At 37.2% G+C, this 24641-nt stretch overlaps 1 protein-coding gene across 16 annotated transcripts in view; it reads left to right on the forward strand.

Moving 5' to 3' along the window:
• LOC106073711 (protein unc-13 homolog B-like) overlaps nucleotides 1–24641 on the forward strand; it is a 370504-nt gene that overhangs the window by 314264 nt on the left and 31599 nt on the right. For 14 of the 16 annotated variants that reach the window (XR_008774442.1, XM_056008493.1, XM_056008484.1 and 11 more), the window contains one exon: nucleotides 24430–24509. Coding sequence is in view for 15 of the 16 variants with exons in the window: in XM_056008493.1 (XP_055864468.1) it covers nucleotides 24430–24509 (80 nt within the window). In the remaining variant the exon portion in view is untranslated. Of the gene's footprint in view, nucleotides 1–13373; nucleotides 14538–24429; nucleotides 24510–24641 lie in introns of those variants that run through there. The other 2 variants (XM_056008561.1, XM_056008555.1) reach the window with 2 other exon arrangements.

A 24641-nucleotide genomic window follows, 5' to 3' on the forward strand; every position in this document is an offset into this window, starting at 1 on the left:
CAGGAGTGAGTCTTTGTTTTAGTGTCACTTGACTTAGTTTAAGAAACTCTTTGACGCTCTCCGACGTTCATGTTTGAGATTGTATGAGACACTAGATCTAGAAGCATTAGACTTTTTTTACTTGGAAGCCTTAGTAACAGTACTAAGATGTTTAGTATGTCATGTCCAGCAGAGTGTTTCAATGTGGAGACTGGCCCAAGGCTTTACGAGATTTTATTTTGATTTGATAATGTTACAAGTACTATGTGACAGACGAGAAGCTTAAAGTCAGCTGCTCTCAACAGCTGTTTAAACTTCCTAGACAAAGTCTGCTCATTGAACTGACCTGTCGATTCAATGAAGTCTGTATTCAAATACTATCAGACCAGCCAGTGGCTTTGTCTGTGGACATGTTTTTGAAACGAGATCAGAAATACCCGAACACTAAAAGATCTTTATATTACATATCTTTTGCTATTTTTTTTTTGTTGTTGTGACCTTCTCTCTCTTTCTCTCTCTCTCTCTCTCTCTTTGTCTCTCTCTCTTTCTCTCTCTCTCTCTCTGCCTGTCTCTCTCTCTCTGCCTGCCTGTCTGTCTCTCTCTCTGCCTGTCTGTCTGTCTCTCTCTCTCTGCCTGTCTGTCTGTCTCTATCTCTGCCTGTCTGTCTGTCTGTCTCTCTCTCTCTATCTCATTCTATCTCACGCCCACTTTTGTCTCTTTCTCCATCATCTCTCACCCCAGGACATGAACGTAGAAACAGAAGGAATAGGTAGGAACATGTTTTGACTTCTGCTAATGGATTAAGGGAGACATCTTGACAGCATCTTGACTCCTAAAAGAAACGGCTGCTGAACTCGGTCTCCTAGACAAGGAGTCACACTAATGTACCGCTTCGTATGCGGGAATAGCTCTTTCCAAACTTTGAACGATGCTGAAACCAGTGTGTGCTTATATAAGAGATGAGTTTTCTCTCTTTTCTTTTTATCATCTTGCATTATTTCCCTTTTGTACACTATCTCTCGTCATCTGGAAAGGTGATACATCTCTGTGTTGGTGACGTCCATCCTTCCTTCTGAAATCATCAGTTTCGCATGCCAAGACTTCATTTGTCGGATTTTATTTTGGTCTTTTTGTAACTACTTATTAACGTGTGGCATGGAGGGGCATGCACTGCACTGTTTACCAAGGCTCTTTGCTAGCTTTTAAAAAAAGACTTCATTTCTATAGACTCGGAAAGGGGGGGGGGGCATTGCATACAAAACTCTTTTAACACCAATACCTCTTGAGCTTCATTTTGTTTTAACTCTCTCTCTCTCTCTCTCTCTCTCTCCTGTCATCATCATTGACCTTCATGTATGCTTCTCGGCTTTTGGTCCACACCGGCATCCTAGAAGATTGTCCAGTCATTTGTATTGATCAGCTGTTAAATGAAGCCTCTTTTTTTCTCTCTCTCTCTTTTTTCTTGTCGGTGTTTAAACTGGAATCAATCAATTACTTCCACTACACCTAAAGGCATTGTGTGCCGCCTGTGACTAAATAGTGAAAACTGCACAACTTCCGGCCAGATATTTTCTAAGGCTATTTATCGGAAAATCTGAAGAGCAAACTTTGTCAAGGAAGTAGATAGTCTATGAGGCTCAGTTCTTTGTGAACTAAGTCGTTCGTTCAATAGGATCTTGGTCTCACTGCATTGGCCTACTCAGATGGTCTCACTGCATTGGAACACTCAGATGGTCTCACTGCATTGGCCTACTCAGATGGTCTCACTGCATTAGCCTACTCAGATGGTCTCACTGCATTAGCCTACTCAGATAGTCTCACTGCATTAGCCTACTCAGATGGTCTCACTGCATTAGCCTACTCAGATGGTCTCACTGCATTAGCCTACTCAGATAGTCTCACTGCATTAGTCTACTCAGATAGTCTCACTGCATTAGCCTACTCAGATGGTCTCACTGCATTAGCCTACTCAGATAGTCTCAATGCATTGGCACACTCAGATGGTCTCACTGCATTGGCACACTCAGATGGTCTCACTGCATTAGCCTACTCAGATGGTCTCACTGCATTAGCCTACTAAGATGGTCTCACTGCATTGGCACACTCAAATGGTCTCACTGCATTGGCACACTCAGATGGTCTCACTGCATTAGCCTACTCAGATGGTCTCACTGCATTAGCCTACTCAGATGGTCTCACTGCATTGGCACACTCAGATGGTCTCACTGCATTAGCCTACTCAGATAGTCTCACTGCATTGGCCTACTCAGATGGTCTCACTGCATTAGCCTACTCAGATGGTCTCACTGCATTAGCCTACTCAGATGGTCTCACTGCATTAGCCTACTCAGATGGTCTCACTGCAGTAGCCTACTCAGATGGTCTCACTGCAGTAGCCTACTCAGATGGTCTCACTGCATTAGCCTACTCAGATGGTCTCACTGCATTGGCACCCTGAGAGTAACATCGTGTTTTTTTTTCCTTTTTACTATGCCGATACTAGATTCAAGTCAAATTTTAAGTTTTCTCCAATCAATTCTCATCGTACACGGTTGACAAGATCCATTGAACTTTCTGTGAACCTACACAAAGAGCAATGTTTTATCGTTTCAAAACGAATTGTGTGGCTGTCATGTCAAATAGTGTGTCTTTGGAAACATTATCAAAGTCATTGTAACAATTTTTAACTTCGTCAGTAGTAGAAGTAGTATCTTCGTGGTTTTAGTTGAGTTGATATCGTAACTTAGGATAAGCCTTTTAATAAATCAATTTGGCTAAAAACTGAACAAAATATGTCAACATCTTATAACGTCTAAATGTCTCTACAGATCATCTCGTATGAAATATTCTGTTTCTTACACTTAGCAGAGTCTATTGAAAGATTGGGTCATCAATTCGCTACTCGTCAATCTGAATCTGTATCTACTTCTCTCATCTTTGTTTCCGGTGTTAGACCTAAGCTTTATCTTCTTATAAATCTATACCTGGACATAAGCTTTAGGTTCTTGTAAATCTATACCTGGTCATAACATATGTGTTCTTTCTTGTAAGTTTATATCTAGACCTAGGCTTTATGTCTTTGTATTAGCTTCGTGTCTGATCTTGACTTTGTATTAGCTTCGTGTCTGATCTTGACTTTGTATTAGCTTCGTGTCTGATCTTGACTTTGTATTAGCTTCGTGTCTGATCTTGTCTTTGTATTAGCTTCGTGTCTGATCTTGACTTTGTATTAGCTTCGTGTCTGATCTTGACTTTGTATTAGCTTCGTGTCTGATCTTGACTTTGTATTAGCTTCGTGTCTGATCTTGTCTTTGTATTAGCTTCGTGTCTGATCTTGACTTTGTATTAGCTTCGTGTCTGATCTTGACTTTGTATTAGCTTCGTGTCTGATCTTGACTTTGTATTAGCTTCGTGTCTGATCTTGTCTTTGTATTAGCTTCGTGTCTGATCTTGACTTTGTATTAGCTTCGTGTCTGATCTTGACTTTGTATTAGCTTGGTGTCTGATCTTGACTTTGTATTAGCTTCGTGTCTGATCTTGTCTTTGTATTAGCTTCGTGTCTGATCTTGACTTTGTATTAGCTTCGTGTCTGATCTTGTCTTTGTATTAGCTTCGTGTCTGATCTTGACTTTGTATTAGCTTCGTGTCTGATCTTGACTTTGTATTAGCTTCGTGTCTGATCTTGACTTTGTATTAGCTTCGTGTCTGATCTTGACTTTGTATTAGCTTCGTGTCTGATCTTGACTTTGTATTAGCTTCGTGTCTGATCTTGACTTTGTATTAGCTTCGTGTCTGATCTTGTCTTTGTATTAGCTTCGTGTCTGATCTTGACTTTGTATTAGCTTCGTGTCTGATCTTGTCTTTGTATTAGCTTCGTGTCTGATCTTGTCTTTGTATTAGCTTCGTGTCTGATCTTGTCTTTGTATTAGCTTCGTGTCTGATCTTGTCTTTGTATTAGCTTCGTGTCTGATCTTGACTTTGTATTAGCTTCGTGTCTGATCTTGACTTTGGCTTCATGCTCCTCGACCAGACATTTTCGTTGTTCCAAGTTAAAATTTTAACTTGAGTTTGAAAGTTGTTTTTTTTTAACCGTTTTTTTTAATTCGTTGTTTTTCTTTAGTTTGCCTTACGACTTTTTCTTTACCACTATAGTCTGGTAGTTGTGGGTCTAAAGCACTGCAGAGCATAATTTGTTTTAATTAGTTGGAAAGGAAACGTGACGAGTGGACCAAGCACAATGGGACCAAATCAAATTAGCTTGGGATATTTGGACCAACCACAATGGACACTGGTCTAAACCCGACCCTTTTTTTCCCTCTTATTTCTATTGGCAGCCTAGCAGGTCGTATTACCGGACAATCCAGAGTATGTGCGCAGGTCATGGATACAATTGACAGTTTGGAAATGATATGGTCAGTCCACTGGGAAGTGTTTCATTATGAACTGATGTAGGAACAAGTCCTACACTATGTCTAGTCTCGCTCTCCTCACTGGTCATATAATGCATTAGTCCTCAAATAGTGAATAGAATAGAATTAGTTCTTGTAGATCAAATGAAAACGAATTTGTCCTAAAATAGGGCAGTCTATTTTTCAGATATAATGCGTTTTTTGCGGATTAGGGAATTATACGCTGTTGACATTTGTAAACGTTAAATTTGATCGCTATTTAGTCTCTACTTTTGATCATTTCTTGACTAGCATTCCATAAATCAGATTTTATCTTTTTTTTTTTACCTTCCCTCCATTAATTCTAAAAACAAAAAAAGTATTCTTCACAAACTGCAACAAAACTTTCCCTTAATGAGCTGAAGTTTGCTAGGCCAGTGAGCATTTTGTTTGAACTGAGAGATGGATGACCCACTGACGTCATTGTTTCAACAACATTTTACACCTAAATTGACCAAACGAACATGTTGTCAGGTCAGCCTCATCATTCATTAGACCTGCGCAGATATCAAAGGAAAGGCGAAATGAGTACTCGCTTCTTTATGGTCGTGTGGCGTCTTCTTTAGCTTCCTGCCTTTTATTTTTTAATTGTTCTTGCAATGCTCCAACTCATTCTAAACAACGAAAAAAAAACAACCTTTATGGAGCTGTGTCCTATGATTTATAGCTACACCTCCCATTGGCTGACTAGGCAAGTTTGTGGTGAGCAGCTTCGGGCGTGTTGTAGAATTTATTGCAATCATTAGCTCTTTACGTTGGGGGGGGGGGACATAACTAGCGTCAAGGGGACTATACTAGTACCTACAGTTGATGAGACATCATTTTTACTGTCCAGAGATAATGATTGACTTTCTAGGTGACATACTTTAGAAGGTCTGAAGAGACTTTCTAGGTGACATACTTAAGAAGGTCTGAAGAGACTTTCGAGGTGACATACTTAAGAAGGTCTGAAGAGACTTTCTAGGTGACATACTTAAGAAGGTCTGAAGAGACTTTCGAGGTGACATACTTAAGAAGGTCTGAAGAGACTTTCGAGGTGACATACTTAAGAAGGTCTGAAGAGACTTTCGAGGTGACATACTGAAGAAGGTCTGAAGAGACTTTCGAGGTGACATACTTAAGAAGGTCTGAAGAGACTTTCGAGGTGACATACTTAAGAAGGTCTGAAGAGACTTTCTAGGTGACATACTTAAGAAGGTCTGAAGAGACTTTCGAGGTGACATACTGAAGAAGGTCTGAAGAGACTTTCGAGGTGACATACTTAAGAAGGTCTGAAGAGACTTTCGAGGTGACATACTTAAGAAGGTCTGAAGAGACTTTCGAGGGACGTTCAGAAATATCTATATCACTCGACATCTTATAAGTCGCATACGTTTCAGTAAGTTAAAACAAAAATGTTTATTATTATCAGTCTAAGAAAACTGCTCAGCACAACTTTTCAGACATGATGTATGTGATGTTCTTCTGCTAGTCTAGGGTCTAGTGTATCAGTCTATAGCTCTCCGTTCTGGTCACTGGTCTGTGTACACTAGTCTAGGGTCTAGCTAGTGTATCAGTCTATAGCTCTCCGTTCTGGTCACTGGTCTGTGTACACTAGTCTAAGGGTTGTGTGAAATAAAGTAGGCAGGTCTAATACAATATTAATCATTGTGTGAGGGGTTGCATGTGATATGTGCACTGGTGTCATCCTCAAGGTCCAGCTACTAATAAGAAATGCCGGGGATGAATCATGCTGGAAAATTCGCTGTAGATATTACTACAAATATCTTCGATAGATAGACAGATACATAGATAACTGACTGATTGACAGACAGACATACGGATAGATAGATAGATAGATAGATAGATAGATAGATAGATAGATAAGAGATAGATAGATAGATAGATAGATAAGAGATAGATAGATAAGAGATAGATAGATAGATAGATAGATAGATAGATAGATAGATAGATAGATAGATAGATAGATAGATAGAGATAGATAGATAGATAGATAGACAGACAGACAGATAGATAGATAGATAGATAGATAGATAGATAGATAGATAGATAGATAGATAGATAGATAGATAGATAGATAGATAGATAGATAGATATGGATATATCTTCGATATCTTTATTGATTTCAGACGCGTCAAGCAATTATTTGATACAATCTGACTTCAATAACTGTCATCGTATTTAATGGAACAATGATGGCTTGACACTACTGAAACATTTCTGTCTCGTCAAGCTATGGTCAGATGGCTTGACACTACTGAAACATTTCTGTCTCATCAAGCTATGGTCAGATGGCTTGACACTACTGAAACATTTCTGTCTCGTCAAGCTATGATCAGTTGACTTGACACTACTGAAACATTTCTGTCTCGTCAAGCTATGGTCAGATGACTTAACACTACTGAAACATTTCTGTCTCGTCAAGCTATGGTCAGATGGCTTGACACTACTGAAACATTTCTGTCTCGTCAAGCTATGGTCAGATGGCTTGACACTATTGAAACATTTCTGTCTCGTCAAGCTATGATCAGATGGCTTGACACTACTGAAACATTTCTGTCTCGTCAAGCTATGGTCAGATGGGTTGACACTACTGAAACATTTCTGTCTCGTCAAGCTATGGTCAGATGGCTTGACACTACTGAAACATTTCTGTCTCGTCAAGCTATGATCAGATGGCTTGACATTACTGAAACATTTCTGTCTCGTCAAGCTATGGTCAGATGGCTTGACACTACTGAAACATTTCTGTCTCGTCAAGCTATGGTCAGATGGCTTGACACTACTGAAACATTTCTGTCTCGTCAAGCTATGGTCAGATGGCTTGACACTACTGAAACATTTCTGTCTCGTCAAGCTATGATCAGATGGCTTGACACTACTGAAACATTTCTGTCTCGTCAAGCTATGGTCAGATGGCTTGACACTACTGAAACATTTCTGTCTCGTCAAGCTATGGTCAGATGGCTTGACACTACTGAAACATTTCTGTCTCGTCAAGCTATGGTCAGATGGCTTGACACTACTGAAACATTTCTGTCTCGTCAAGCTATGGTCAGATGGGTTGACACTACTGAAACATTTCTGTCTCGTCAAGCTATGGTCAGATGGCTTGACACTACTGAAACATTTCTGTCTCGTCAAGCTATGGTCAGATGGCTTGACACTACTGAAACATTTCTGTCTCGTCAAGCTATGGTCAGATGGCTTGACACTATTGAAACATTTCTGTCTCGTCAAGCTATGATCAGATGGCTTGACACTACTGAAACATTTCTGTCTCGTCAAGCTATGGTCAGATGGGTTGACACTACTGAAACATTTCTGTCTCGTCAAGCTATGGTCAGATGGCTTGACACTACTGAAACATTTCTGTCTCGTCAAGCTATGATCAGATGGCTTGACACTACTGAAACATTTCTGTCTCGTCAAGCTATGGTCAGATGGCTTGACACTACTGAAACATTTCTGTCTCGTCAAGCTATGGTCAGATGGCTTGACACTACTGAAACATTTCTGTCTCGTCAAGCTATGGTCAGATGGCTTGACACTACTGAAACATTTCTGTCTCGTCAAGCTATGATCAGATGGCTTGACACTACTGAAACATTTCTGTCTCGTCAAGCTATGGTCAGATGGGTTGACACTACTGAAACATTTCTGTCTCGTCAAGCTATGATCAGATGGCTTGACACTACTGAAACATTTCTGTCTCGTCAAGCTATGGTCAGTTGACTTGACACTACTGAAACATTTCTGTCTCGTCAAGCTATGGTCAGATGGCTTGACACTACTGAAACATTTCTGTCTCGTCAAGCTATGGTCAGTTGACTTGACACTACTGAAACATTTCTGTCTCGTCAAGCTATGGTCAGATGGCTTGACACTACTGAAACATTTCTGTCTCGTCAAGCTATGGTCAGATGGCTTGACACTACTGAAACATTTCTGTCTCGTCAAGCTATGATCAGATGGCTTGACACTACTGAAACATTTCTGTCTCGTCAAGCTATGGTCAGATGGCTTGACACTACTGAAACATTTCTGTCTCGTCAAGCTATGGTCAGATGGCTTGACACTACTGAAACATTTCTGTCTCGTCAAGCTATGATCAGATGGCTTGACACTACTGAAACATTTCTGTCTCGTCAAGCTATGGTCAGATGGCTTGACACTACTGAAACATTTCTGTCTCGTCAAGCTATGGTCAGATGGCTTGACACTACTGAAACATTTCTGTCTCGTCAAGCTATGGTCAGATGGCTTGACACTACTGAAACATTTCTGTCTCGTCAAGCTATGATCAGATGGCTTGACACTACTGAAACATTTCTGTCTCGTCAAGCTATGGTCAGATGGGTTGACACTACTGAAACATTTCTGTCTCGTCAAGCTGTGGTCAGATGGGTTGACACTACTGAAACATTTCTGTCTCGTCAAGCTATGGTCAGATGGGTTGACACTACTGAAACATTTCTGTCTCGTCAAGCTATGGTCAGATGGGTTGACACTACTGAAACATTTCTGTCTCGTCAAGCTATGGTCAGATTGTATAACGCAAAGCCTAGCATGGTGAAATACCTTGCAGATGCTCATAGCTCCATTAAATGCTAAGTTTTTTGATCTAACAATTGTTGAGACTTGTCTCTCATGAATGTAGAACTAGCGTTAAATCTGCTGGTCAAAGAACAAAATGTTCCTTTCCAATGTCAGTTTCAAAAATCAAAATAAAACTATGTGAAGTTTCTCTAGATGAGTGCAAACTGTTACATCTATTGAACTTGTACCTTCGTGGAAACTTCTGAGTGGGTGGAGCCAAAAAAAAAAAACTGGTTGGACACGGATCTCGAAAACGGTTCTAACGATTTTCCTAGACATTTGAGTTGTTGTTTTTTAAATTGATAATTAGCTTAAAATCGTTAAAATAATTTGGTATTACTCTTGGTCATGTACTTGAGGCTAATTTTTATCGTCTGAGCTGTTCAACTTTACAAATAACTAATTAGTACTCCGGGAACAACACAAAACGTCATCTGATTGTAATATAGTTGCTAGTTCTCAAGTCTACAGTGATGCACATGGTGACTTCATTTACTGCGACACACTAGTGACTCGATGTTTATGCCAGTCAGTTTTTGTTATCTTGTCAAAAAATTGATTTCACTTGCCACTTGTGTTCAGCCTCAATGAATGACTTTGTGTCACGCTAGTGCTGTGAGGTGTTTCCTTTTCTAACGCTTCTAGTTGTAGGCCTTGGCCTAGTGGTGCACACTGCCTAGAGCAGTTTGTAGGGACGCACTTTAGCTGACTGCTAGAGAACACACAATAGTGACAACATGAATTCAAAGCGAGACTGTAACTTTAGATAGAAAAAGACTGTTGAGGATAGGCAACATCTTTATGATAGTGACTGAGACTAGGCCGTTCCTTTTCTGAATTCGTATTTGATCTACGCCTGTTGATTTATTCTGTTTTATAGGTCGTGATCTACAGAGTAATACTACATGTAGAGAAACTCAATATTCTGATTAACACAAACTCTACAGACCCAGATTGGATGTATTACAAGTTCCGCTTACACAGAATGCAACAGCAGTTCTGATGAGGAATATTAAATAATTTAATTTCAGAAACTTTATTTGTGGAATTAACAGACACAACCAATTCTTTTACTATAACGAAACTCTCTAAAGAAATAAAATATAAATAGGCACACTTTCAGACTAGTCCATAAAGTATGTGCACAAATGACCCTCAAACGTCCTTGTCTCTATGTATGTACACACGCTTGTATCAAAGTTGACATCTAGAGATATGCGGTTACCATCTAAAATCAGAAGGAAATTAAAACTTTGTTTTTAATTATCACTTTATAAACTATTTTTAGTTTTTCTAAAAAAAAAACAACATATTGCTTGCTAGATAATGTCACCAAAAAAACAAATTTCTATTGTTATTTAGCACCAAACGACGCGTGTTCTATGACCTGACACGTGAGTAGAGCAGCTTGACCTCAGTTCATTGTCTGTTCCTCAGAAAGCAGCGAACATTAAGTCTTCAGGGCGAAGAAATGAACGCCATTTTTTGTTTCAGTGATTAAAGTTGGTATGCGAGATGTTACCTGAACAAAGTGAGTCATTTGATTTAGCATGAGACAAAAGAACTAGAGATCGATGCAGTATTGTCTCCAAGACAATGTCTCACTATCAAACGGGCATTGTCTTGGATCTTAGGCAAGAAGACCTGAGGGCTACTTGGGAGGCTTTCCCTCTAAGAAATGTCAACAGGAATGTGTCTAGAGTAGTACAATGGAATGTCCTGTTTCATTCGCTTTAACTCTCAATTTAGGTCACTGATGGGCAAACCTTTATTTCTAGAAGTGTCCAAAAGGACAACCTGTGACGGGCCAGAATCATAATATCTATCGAAGAAAACAAAAACTACGACTTTTAATAAATGCGAATGAGGAAACTGAATGTTTGTTTGTATTGTTCATATTTTTTTCTCACGGTGGGATGGGATTGTTCTTAACATTGAACTGCGCTATTTATTCTTCAGTTTATTTCTGCCTGTTTATGCTTCAATGTATTTCTGTCTGTTTATGCTTCAATGTATTTCTGTCTGTTTATGCTTCAATGTATTCTGTCTGTTTATGCTTCAATGTATTTCTGTCTTTTTATGCTTCAATGTATTTCTGTCTCAGCGTTTTCTTAGTTTCATTATGAAAAAAACAACTGCTCACATGAATTTCAAGAATGCACCAATTCTCTGAATGAACTATTTAATAGTGCTTAATTAGACCCTCCAATTTTGGAATATTTAGAAGTAATTGTTTGTGATGATACTTATAGTTCTACATGTACAATAATGGGTTTCACTAGTTCACAGTCTACATTCAAAGACTTACTGAGAATATCTAAATCTGAGTTAACAAACTTAAAAATATTTTTGTCCCTAAACAAATAGCCTATAAGATGTATGTAGGTAACAAACTTTAAAATATTTTTGTCCCTAAACAAATAGCCTATAAGATGTATGTAGGTAACAAACTTTAAAATATTTTTGTCCCTAAACAAATAGCCTATAAGATGTATGTAGGTAACAAACTTTAAAATATTTTGTCCCTAAATAAATAGCCTATAAGATGTATGTAGGTAACAAACTATTAGAGACTGATTGTTGAGTCATAGTTACTTCTTTTCTGTTTTCCTTGACAATTCTTGAGAAAGCATAAACTATTGGAAACTATTCTTCTTCACTGTACATTAAAGTTGAGAAATCCGTTTAATCAACTGAAACGTCGTCTGGCTCGGCTTACATTAAAGGGAAGAAACTCTGATTCACGTCTGTCACATTTTCTTTTTTTCCTTTCATATTTTGATGAGTCTTCCCAGCTAGCGGTTTCTACATTATGATTTATATATTTCTTTTTCAACATCTTTGATGCTATGGTTTCTTTGGAGTTATTTTTTAATTGTATCGAAAGCATTGTGCAAACCAGATTTTTTTCCAAATAGAGTAGATGTTAAAAAAACACTCTTCCATCATTTATCTAAAACATAATTTTAGACACAAATTACTATACTCTCTCTATATAAAAAGCTATGATCTCCTCAAATATCCTTTTTTTTGTTGTTGTTGTTGTTGCTTCTGAGGCATGGCAATTTGAAGTATTTAGTTCTGGACATAATGTATTTAAGGGGTTTCAAGATAGCAACAATGGCATTCTATTTCTCTTTTCATGTCAGCATACATTCATGACCATAATTCTAGCTGAAATAGTGAGTCTTTGTCTGAGGACACTCATTTACGTGTGGGGATTTTATTTTTTTTACGCTCTCATAAAATATTTTGATTAGTGCAAAAAAAAAAAGCCTTTGTTCGAAATTGTGTATCTGAAGAAATGCGCCTACATTTTGTCTAGGTCATAATTAAATTAGAGTTTGTTCTCTGAACCATTGCGTTGTTTTAGCAGCAGCTTGGCCAGTGAATTAGAGAAGCCTTCTTTGTTCCCTTACACAGACAGAAAAATTCATGAAATATTCAGGCCCAGGTTTGAAAGGACTCGTTTAGCCTACTGTTGAACAATCAACTTAGTTTTTGTCCTCTGCCACCTGCTAATTAGTGTTTCTGCGTGTTTTTTTAAATGTTTTTATGAGATTGCAATAAGGTTAAGCTCCTTATTTTTCAATAAAAAGCCTTTTCAATGTATAGGCTCCCAAATTCCACAAAGATTGAAAGGCGAAACATCAAGAATAGCTTTAGCACGAGAGGCTTCTGTTGACATATATTAGTGCAATATCAAAGTGAACTGATTACTTTTCTCTAATCTCATGCTGATGACGTGGGAAAGGGGCAGGTTTAAACAGCCAAGGTTCTCATTCTATAGTCAAATAGTGGCTCTTTGTCCAATGGGAACAAATTTCGAATTTGAAAAAAACAAAAAAGGAAGACGTTTGGACCCTGAGCCCACCATCGTTAAATGGTCTTCAGAAATATGGATGAAGATCACTGCAGATGTCCTTAGATCCTTTGTATACCATAGCATTGAACTTTTACTAAGTAAAGTCTATCATGTTTGACCGATAAATCCTTTGAATTGATTTCACTATAACGATGGTAATTATAATCATGTGATCACATATTGACCTTTATGACATGTAGAGACTCACCGTAGACTTGACCAGAGACTTGGTTTTTATCCGTTCGTTAGGTGAAGGTTGTTGATTACCACGTGACAATGCGTTCAATATGTCTTGTGCTTAGTCATGCGAGCACTCCTATCACCAGCCCCCTTGTTGGGGCGGCTCCTTGTTAATAAATGTGGATGGGTCTAAGAAACAGGAACTGAGTTTAAAATGAGCTTGTGTTAAAACAAAACAACTTTTCGTGTCTCTGTGATAGCAGTTTGTACTTCAAAATATTTGTTTACCCATTTTTTAAAAGCATCTTTTAAGTGCTGACCAATCATCTTTTCATCTTGGTTCTAATTAGTTCCAAATGAACAGAAGTCAATGAATGGAAACAGTGGATGTCGTGGAGCACTAGTGTAAACAACGCTCAATAATTCGCCCGATGAGGTGCGTAGTGTCTGTAGCCATTGATGAGGTGCCTAGTGTCTGTAGCCATTGATGAGGTGCCTAGTGTCTGTAGCCATTGATGCTCCTTGTGTGGAGAGAAATAACTAATGGAAATGTGCGTGCGCTTTTTTTGAATTAGTGTGTGGGAAAAATCAAGCCAGAAAAGGCAACATAGCTGTATGCTAGGACTAGTTGGCTTCTAACTGGACGTCATTGAACAGGGGTGGGCTGAACGTGGTGTGGGGGTGTTGAGGAATGAACAATTTACTTCATTACTCACCGCCATGTGGTGTTTTCACGTGCGTGTCACATTGAGCAGCTAAACGTCACGACACACGAGTGCTAAACATTTGTCATGGTGTACGCTAAACCTGTTGCTCTCTCTTCCACCATCAAAACCTGGTTGGTAAATGACGGGGCTCCGACATAACAAGCTCCGGGCTAGGCTTGGTGTATCACTTGTTGTGCCTTCAAAGGAATAACATCAAGGGTTAAAGATGGGAGCCAAGAGGAGATTGTATAACTTAGTTTATCCTTGACTGCAGTACTAGCTACACCCATGGAAATACTGGATTATTTTCTGTGCGCAAAGTTTTTCTTTACGATGGGAACCCATCCTGATAAAGTGCATAGAAAGCGAAGAAGAGCAGCTCAAGAGGCGCCGGAGCCGGACGAACAAGATGAGGTGCAGAAACCTCCTACGCCTGAGCCCTGTCGCCCGAAATCGCCTCATGTTGCCTTCAAGAGGGACTCGTGCGACAGTAGTGCCACCTGCTCTATTGAAGAGGACGCCGACTCTGGGGAAAGAAAAAAATCTATGGACGAGGAGAGTAAAAGCAGCACAGACGGGGGCGTCGTTCAACAAGCGAGCCCTGACACCACGGGCTCGAGATATGCCTTTGAAAAATCAAAGCTGGCCCGAACCAGAACCGTGGCCGTTTGTCAACGTCGTAGGGAAGGCCCGCTGTTGTGGGGCTGGCAGAGAGATGGCAAAAAGCTGTCTTCGGATGATAACATCATGATTAGTAAGGTAATGCAATTGTCTACAAATTGACTAAGCTTGTAAGTTGAACTTAGTATAAGCCTAGATATTGTAGATATTGTATATTTAAGATGTATATTTTAACAATAATTAATTTAAAACTAAACCTGGTTCTGTAGAGTGTATTGTTGATATATATATTCTACATTCTATCTGTTTACACTTCTAAAATACGAATGTTTTCTACTCAATGTATGTTACAGACAATGAAGTGTTTTGTTTGTGAATGGGTCATGAAAGTTTTGAATGCAGAAAGTTCACGGACAGATGGTATTTTTAGGTTATAAAATAAAAGGCCTAAATTCTATAACATTTTAATGAATGTAATTAGGTATGCTGTCACGTGGCCAAGAGAAATTGTTCAGTACTGGCACTAAATATCCAGTTCATTGTGCTGTATGCTTGGGAGACAATGGACGGATCACACACAAAAATGGGCCTAGCCATGGCTATACTTTCTTAGCTGGACCATTTGGTTGATCGGGGCTGAATGGTTTTTTTTTTTTTTTTACAAAGCTGATATCAACTCACTCTGTCTCTCTGGTAAAAAGTTTGAACAAGTTATTTCTCCCTCACCCATTCACGGATCAAGCTGAAACTTTGCACAATTATTCATTGGCGAAGACAATACATGAATCACTAAATAAAATAGACAATTAGTCAATTAATTATTGGTAATTAATTATTTTGTTTGATATCTCAGTATTCAAATATATGGCTAAATATGTAAGATTTCGTCCCCTAGATAATTTAACACGTTATTTCTCCGACACCCAAGTTGAAATTTGCACAATCATTTCTTTTACCTGACAACACAATTATCTGTACCGTATTAAAAAAAAATGACAATTAGTTAATCAATATTGGTAATTAATTATTTAGTTTGGTATCACGAACAATGGAAAGAAATTATATTTGACTGAAGTGGTGGTATAAGCTAAATTATCTTCTTATCTTATATAATACAGACGTTACTTCAAAAAAGAAGATGATTACGTCCTACGCGTCATGCATCTAGTCATGCATGTTAACCAATGACAATCTCTGCCAAGGCACTGGTTTTCCGGGCTTGTTCAGGCAACCCATTCCATGCTCTAATTATAGCACTAGGGAAGAAGGAGTATTTGTACAAATTTGTCCTAGCATATGGAACGAGGAATGTGCCTTTATCTTTGTGTCTTTCAGAGTATTTTATTAGATTGTTTTTGTATTTAAAGATTACGGTTCAGTGTTTTATGTATAATTGTTAATTTATTTTTGAGTCTTTTCTCCCGAAGGCTTTCTAAATTAAGTGATTTTACTAAAGGTGTTACTTTAGTCAAATGTGAATATTCGTGTGTCACTGCTCTAATTTGTGTCTGTTCCAGTTTCTCAGTGTTTTCTTGAGTTGAGGGGTCCCATACAGAGGATTCATATTCTATTATTGGCCTAACCAAGGTTAAATAACATTTTAGTTTTATGTTCTTATTTGATTTATAGAAATTTCTTTTAGTCCCCATTATAGGTCGCTGCTTTAGATTAAGTTGGAAACAAACAATACATAACTGTATTACTATTACATACCAAGTATTAGAGTTTAGAAAAACCCAGGTTTGTTTCTTGAGCAACGCTATTAGCTAACACCTCATATCATCTCTTCATTAGTATATTTAGATCTATAATCTAAAGCTACATTCGTTTACGAAAGCTGCGAAGCCGAGTTGAGATAGGCCTAGATCTATATTCAATCATGAATCGCGTACTAAAAATTATTTCGTTTAATTGTTCACTTTATAATCCCATCCCTAGATCTAAAACTCTAATCCAACTCTAAGATGATAAAACTTCTCTTCGCACAGATCGTTTTATACTTTAACACATAAATATATGAATTAAAGTCCATTCATTTCATATTTTGATCAAATAAACATTCAAAATTGGTTTTCTAAAGTTACATTCGTTTACGAAAGCTGCGAAGCCGAGTTGAGATAGGCCTAGATCTATATTCATTCATGAATCGCGTACTAAAAATTATTTCGTTTAATTGTTCACTTTATAATCCCATTTATTTAACAAAGCTATCGCTCTTTTCGTTTTTAATAGATAAGAATGTATCGACTTTGGGTAAACCATTTTCGCAAAACTAATTTTATTTTCGTAGCGAAACTGAAATAACGTGAAAGGATCATTAGCTACGTTTAACATACATCTAAATCCAATCCACTAGATTATTCAAAAGCAAATGTTTTAATTAAAAAAAAAAAATGGATTTAAGCCTATTAGCTATTTTGATTTGATAGCTTCATTCACACTATTTTTACATTGACACATTCGCTTTACTTATTACATTATTATTTCGTTTAATTGTTTACAAAACACTCTCAGTGACTATATCGACAGTAATGCGCAAATAAAGACCCGCGGGTCGCGGGTAACATATGTCTAGTCTATATATAAAAATCGAATAGATATAGTAATAGTATAGATTCTATCTTGAGACTAGATTGCCGAGTCTAGCCTATGCTATGCCTATAGTCAGTTTTTATAAGAAAAAAGTCTAGATATTAACAAAGACTAAAGTTTTTTAATTATTAGATTATTAGAATTAATTAGATATAGACATAAGACATAGATCTAATAATACTGTAATACGTTTACTATACTCTATACTTAATCTATTAAACTAGAGATCTATCTATAGGCCCTAATATAGTCAATCTAGATCTATACAATATTCATTATAATACTTCTACTTATAATGACTTATTTAATAAGTTAGTACTTAGACTTAGATCGATTTTAGTTTATTAATAGATTTACTTTTCAATGCCTAGACCTAAAAATAAAATTGCGAATGATGTCTATAATGACTGATTTTTTTTTATATAATAATAGGCCTATTAAATCTAGGTCTAGACTCTACTTAAATCTAGTCTAAAATAATGACTGTCTAAGACTCTAGATGATTGAGAAGTTCACATAGAGGTGTTTTTGATAATACGGCATGTCGGCTGAAAGTATATAAAGTTCTTTTTATTTTGTAAAAATAAAAAAGAGGCTCCTGTACTCAGTGATAGATTGCCTAACTTTCAACTAATAATAAACTAACAATTAACGTTGAATTACAAGAAAAGTAATTATTTTTCCCGACATTGAAAAAAAGGTGCCGGTACCCCGTACCGGTGCGTACCGTCACAAAAATATATGTATATCTCAATCTTCTTTCATTTAATTTTTTTGCGGGGTTATTGCTACTTAATACATTGATACCGGATCGATTTAAATAGGGCCTAAGTATACAAGCAGGATTTCGAGCATTGGATAAATTTATTTTTTAAGTACAAAGTTTTATGGAAGAGGCAATATATTAGTTGTTTGAAGATTGTAACTTCTTAAATTCAGGCTAAAAATATCGAAGCCTACATTTTCACTCTCATTTCTAAATAGTCAGAAAAGATGGACTGACTCATAGTGTAGCTTGTGTACATCTGCAAAAACACAAACTCGGTTAGACTTTCAAAACTATTAAAAGAAAAACTTAGTGATTATTTTTACTGTATAATTCTATTATTATTCCTTTTTAGAATTAGGATATAAACAAAAATTTGCCATATGACTTTATCTAACAGAAAAAAAAATTAAACTTACATCTATTTATGCGGTTATTTATAGTTACCTAGTAATATAAAATATATTGAACTAACACGTACATTCATCATAATGCAGCCATGCAATTTTTCGTTTATAAACATAGCATTATTTAGGACCAATATTTTACAAAGGCTGCTTGGAGAAATCAGGTATACCCATTAGGAGAAAAACGACCCCTTTACTCAAGAAAAATTTAAGAAACTAGAACAGACACAAAATAAACAGTGACATTCATAACAAAATAAAATTCAAATTGATTAGAGTAACACCTTTTTAAGTAATCATTTAAAGTTTAAAATCACTACAATTTTTTTCAACAATTACTTTGTGTATTAAATTGTGTATCGGAAAATGCCGGGTACATGAAATAAGCTAGTCTTAAAAAAACAACACAGATCTTGGGTAAAATACTCATAAAATAAATAAATAAAAAAAGCGACTTCCGGCCCAATACTTTTTAATCAAAGAAACGAAACGGACTAGTCCAACAAACCCTATTGATACAATTACATCTTTTTTAAGCTTTTCTTGTTATGACATTAATCTTTGAGTCTTTGTATTGAAGTCAACACCAAACCAATGCCCCTCACAGAATGTGAACACTACAACCGAAACTGTCTTTGAGTTCATACACTAGTAGTAAGTCATTGGTATAGGTTTTTGAATAGGTGAAAATGGGATAAAATTGTGAACGAAATAAAAAAGAACAGACTACGATGGGCAGGTCACCTTGAAAGAAAATTCAGACAACAGAGGAGCGAAAATCATATACAGGCAAAACCCAAAAGGCAGGCGACCCAAAGGCAGACCCCGAATGCGATGGATAGATGATGTGGAAGCAGATCTGAAGCAGCTTGGGGTTAGGGCGTGGAGACGAAAGGCCCAGGAGAGATCTGAATGGAAGGATGTGTTACAGCAGGCCAGAGTCCTCCATGGGCTGTAGCGCCCTTGGGATGGATGGATGGATGGAAAATGGGATAAATTACATAATGTTTTAAAATAAATAAATAAGCATTACCAACTTTCCTTCCTGAATTTATCTTTGCTATACAAGCATTGAGAAAGTTGTTAAATACAATACACAGGATGTTTACTATTTTTGTTTCTGGCTTAGTCCGGTTTGTCTGTCCAGTATTGATACACTTTCGTATTATTATGGATGCTAAACACTTCACATATTTATGTAATGAGCGTTTTATTTATTTCTGTCAGGGGTAAGATACTGTCAATTATAATGACTTGCTTATAATATGGTAAGTTCAGTTGTAATTTCTCTTTGCTCTATTTTGCCAAATGTCTCAATGGGAACTTGTGTTCGCCGTTTGTTGTGCAGATAATAAATGTACATTGGTGTCAGCCACGCCTGCTGTCTGCATGAGTTATTCATGGTTAGGGCACCAATTGTGCATATTCATTAGCTTGACCAGTGGGCTAAGGTAGTTAGTCAGTCTAGACTTGCAATTAGAGTAGCAAATGTTGGTTCCAACACAGTCCACCAGGAGTTCGCAGCGGTAACATTGTTCTTAGGAAGTAGAATACCACTGTGATCCTTTGTTATGTCTCCTGTCTAGAGCTAACAATTTCACCATCTTTTTTGTTTCTACATTTGATATTTAGACTTGTGAGTCCCGATAGGTTATGGTCCTGGGAGCATTAACCCTTTTGCGCTTAGGTTGCTATGGCACTGGCTTCAAGGAAATTAAGATTTGAGATGTCTTGAGAAAATGTATATTCCGGGACATTCATGTTGACAGCCCGTTGAGCCACATAGATGTATATTATATCTCTTGCTTTATTGAATTGAAGCTTACCACGATGATAAGTCAGCGATTTCAAGTGTATCCTTATAGTTTTAAGTGAAGCATACCCACTCAATAAGACAGAAACTATATAGTATTTGATGGCATCGGAATTGAAGTAAGTACGTGGGCCTCAGAGAAGAGTTCATTCACAGACATTGTCTGATAGAACAAACCCAAGTCAAATCAAATAGCTGTTGTAGAAAATAGATTTAATAGTGAACAGTCAGCGGGCTAGAAATACGAACTGGACGATCTGATGAGGAAAAGAGCATTTGGAAAGAGTTTGAGATTCGATCTCAGGAAAATCTAAAAGTTTCTACTTGATGTCAACAACAACAACAAAAAAACATAAAAGAAAAAAAAAGAAAAAGAAAATTAAAGAATACTTATTAAAAAAAGCTTATATGAGGGAAAGAACTGCAAATGTACAGCCATATCTCTATTGTAAGATTTATGTCTCTTTTCTATATTTGAACAAAATTAATTTGTTAATTATTTTATTAATTCATGTTTTGTTAGGGACAATGAGTAATTGTGTAAAGATTCAACTTGATCAGAAAATGGGAAGAATTAACGTGTTCAAAATGTGTCCCAGACAGACAGACGGAGTGAGTTGATAGAAGCTTGGTTACAAACAGCTTTTTTTTTTACCTGCCTAGAAAAATCAATTTCAAATTAGAATTTTATCAACCCGTTCATTGGATGTCACTATTTTACCGACATTTTAGAAAGTTTACTTGTCTTGACATTCTGAAGATGTAGGGTTCTTGTTTACTCGTCTTGACATTCTGAATATGTAGGGTTCTTGTTTACTCGTCTTGACATTCTGAAGATGTGGGGTTCTTGTTTACTCGTCTTGACATTCTGAAGATGTAGGGTTCTTGTTTACTCGTCTTGACATTCTGAAGATGTAGGGTTCTTGTTTACTCGTCTTAACATTCTGAAGATGTAGGGTTCTTGTTTACTCAGTCTTGACATTCTGAAGATGTAGGGTTCTTGTTTACTCAGTCTTGACATTCTGAAGATGTAGGGTTCTTGTTTACTCGTCTTGACATTCTGAAGATGTAGGGTTCTTGTTTACTCAGTCTTGACATTCTGAAGATGTAGGGTTCTTGTTTACTCAGTCTTGACATTCTGAAGATGTAGGGTTCTTGTTTTGTCTCTTCACTTTCATCAGTGTTCTTTTTCTTACCTTCACCGTTCTGAGAAGAGCCGCGCATGCCTTCCGCTGAACTGCGTGGTCCAAACAAAACTATTACCTGAAGCTGTGTCATCGGAATAAAACATCGAGGATGATTATGATAGGAGTTATTAAAGTTGTACCTTGCCCCGCAAGGCAATCTTTGCTTTCGGAGTTGAAAATACAATTATTACAATTAATAATACAATTAAAATACAACACATTTTTTGTGCTAGATATCCCACTAAAGCGTATTAGCTAATGTTGGCCTTTACTAAGTATGCACTAAATAATTTTACGTTCATTTTACAAAGTGAGAAACTCAAACGGTAGCCACCCCTTCCCTTTACACACATACAAAGGAAGCTCTTTTGTACTGATGTTTAAATGTAGGACTATAAGACAAGTGCGTAGCGAGAATAAGATGAAATAAAGGCGCCCCTCAAGATCTGGTTGATGGTAAGATCACCTGTCTGTAGAACTTAAAGGAGGATGACCTCATTAATCTTGGCTTCATACTCCCCCCAGCTGAATTGAGTCTCAATTTTGTGTATACTTCATACAAATCTGGAAAGCGATGAGGGAAGGGGGGGGGGGGGATCACGTCTACATTGGACTCAAACTTTTGGCCCCCCACCTAGAGAAAGCGAAAGTTTATCCAAACTGGGCTACAGCCTACAGTCGCACTAAGTTCAGCAGTGTCCCTTTACTTGTTTCACTTTGGGCACAGCTGAAGTCACTCCATTAATTCTTGTAGTTTTCTATGAAGCTTCAAGACAGGACTTTTGAGTCTCCGAGACTAGTTTTAATTGCAGTCAGACGGGATAGGCTCAATCGCGTTACTGCTTAAGGATAGGGATTTGAAATGAACAAGATAATCTATTTGAAACTTGCACACAGTGGCCATTCATTCTGCAGCTTGAGTGATGTTGTTGTTTTTTATTGACATCTCTCTACTTCACAGCTAATGCCATTACTATTTCTTCGGTGGTCTTTATTCCTGCGTTTGAACCAATGTCAGCCTCACACACTCACTCGCTTTTTTTGTGTGAACTGCAAATAACTTTTGGTATTTTTATTTTCATGACCGCCTTTTTTTTTTATTGTGTACTTTTCTGCAACTTGACAGTTATAGGGTTAATTGAAGTCTGTTGTGAAGGAAGCACACTTCTTCCTGAGCCAGGCGGTGCAGGGTTAATACTTGACTAGAACGTTTTGTTAGCGCCACTAAAACATTGATGATCTCCCCCTTTTAGAAAGTCTACATTCACGCGATCTTCTCTTCAGGCGCCCCTTCTCCCTGTGGTGTAGCCCAGGGCGCTGGGCTTGTGATTACTTCTAGACATCTCTAATACCTCAAGTTGATTATTTCTATTTTTGTCTCTGGTCAAAGAATTTTTTTTTCTCTTTTTTTTTTAAAACATCGTGTTCTGTTCATTAATTCAAGATCAAAATTCCTTGACAGCGTTCTAGTCATTGATCAGTTACTGTAGACTATCTAAAGATAATCTAGTCATTGATCAGTTACTGTAGACTATCTAAAGATAATCTAGTCATTGTTCAGTTACTGTAGACTATCTAAAGATAATCTAGTCATTGATCAGTTAGACTATCCAAAGATATTCTAGCCATTGATCAGTTACTGTAGACTATCTAACGATAATCTAGTCATTGATCAGTTAGACTATCCAAAGATATTCTAGCCATTGATCAGTTACTGTAGACTATCTAACGATAATCTAGTCATTGATCAGTTAGACTATCCAAAGATAATCTAGTCATTGATCAGTTACTGTAGACTATCTAAAGATAATCTAGTCATTGATCAGTTAGACTATCCAAAGATATTCTAGCCATTGATCAGTTACTGTAGACTATCTAAAGATATTCTAGCCATTGATCAGTTACTGTAGACTATCTAAAGATAATCTAGCCATTGATCAGTTAGACTATCCAAAGAAATTCTAGCCATTGATCAGTTACTGTAGACTATCTAAAGATAATCTAGCCATTGATCAGTTAGACTATCCAAAGATATTCTAGTCATTGATCAGTTACTGTAGACTATCTAAATATAATCTAGCCATTGATCAGTTACTGTAGACTATCTAAAGATAATCTAGCCATTGATCAGTTGGACTATCCAAAGATATTCTAGCCGTTGATCAGTTACTGTAGACTATCTAAAGATAATCTAGCCATTGATCGTTAGACTATCCAAAGATATTCTAGCCATTGATCAGTTACTGTAGACTATCCAAAGATATTCTAGCCATTGATCAGTTACTGTAGACTATCCAAAGATAATCTAGCCATTGATCAGTTACTGTAAACTATCCAAAGCTAATCTAGCCATTGATAAGTTACTGTACACTATCCAAAGCTAATCTAGCAATTGAACAGTTACTGTAGACTATCCAAAGCTAATCTAGCCATTGATAAGTTACTGTACACTATCCAAAGCTAATCTAGCCATTGAACAGTTACTGTACACTATCCAAAGCTAATCTAGCCATTGATAAGTTACTGTACACTATCCAAAGCTAATCTAGCCATTGAACAGTTACTGTAGACTATCCAAAGATGATCTCTTTAATTGTTTTCCATGTATGTTTAATAAACTGGTGTATAAAAGAATTCCTTGATAACCTTCACCTTAAGTAGCTTTTGTGTCCTCAAAGATTTACTTGAGTTCAAAAAGTGTAAGCCAAAAAACACTTTTATGTTTTTGAGGTGTTGTTGTTGTTTTTTTACAGATTATTTTGCTTTATAATTCCATAGTCATATAGTACTTATTTATTAAGTAGCTGTCTCTCCAAAATAGGGCTCCACAGCCACACGAAAAAATGTTGAGATGAACCATAGTCCCTCTACCACTGAAGGAGGCCAATAGCTACATAGCAGTCATAATTATCATTTTTTAACCTATACATATGGGTACAGGGTGCTTGGTATTTGGAGGGAGTACCTCTGCTATTACCAATGCAGCCTTCAGCTAGCCTCCTTAGAGCCCTCAGCTAGCCTCTTTAGAGCCCTCGGCTCTCTTCACTAGATCCCTTCCCAAAGAATTGCAATGACTGTTGATTCATCAAAACAAATACAACAACAAAAACTACATAGAAGCCTGTTATCGATCTGTCTAAACAAGAAATATTGTTCAATCTACACTATGTCTTTGAATTGGCACTTAATTGTATGACTGTGCTGTGCAGTATAAAAGTTAAATACTCATTCACTTGTATAAAATGTTTTTTCTATCCACTTTCAGACTGGCTCTATGATTGGCCGTGAAGATGGAGACTATGCAGATGGTTCTAGGTACAAACCTTGGTCTCAAGTGAACGGAGGGTAAGTGCATTACTGTATGAGTCAGAAAAATGTTCAGCGACTCATTTCTACAGACAGATTCTCATTTCTGGAATATCACCTTGAAAATATAAGATAAGATTGATTTACAGTTACTATTTGAAAATAGTTTAT

Source organism: Biomphalaria glabrata, chromosome 1, assembly GCF_947242115.1.
Source record: "Biomphalaria glabrata chromosome 1, xgBioGlab47.1, whole genome shotgun sequence".
NCBI classification, from domain to species: Eukaryota; Metazoa; Mollusca; class Gastropoda; family Planorbidae; genus Biomphalaria; species Biomphalaria glabrata.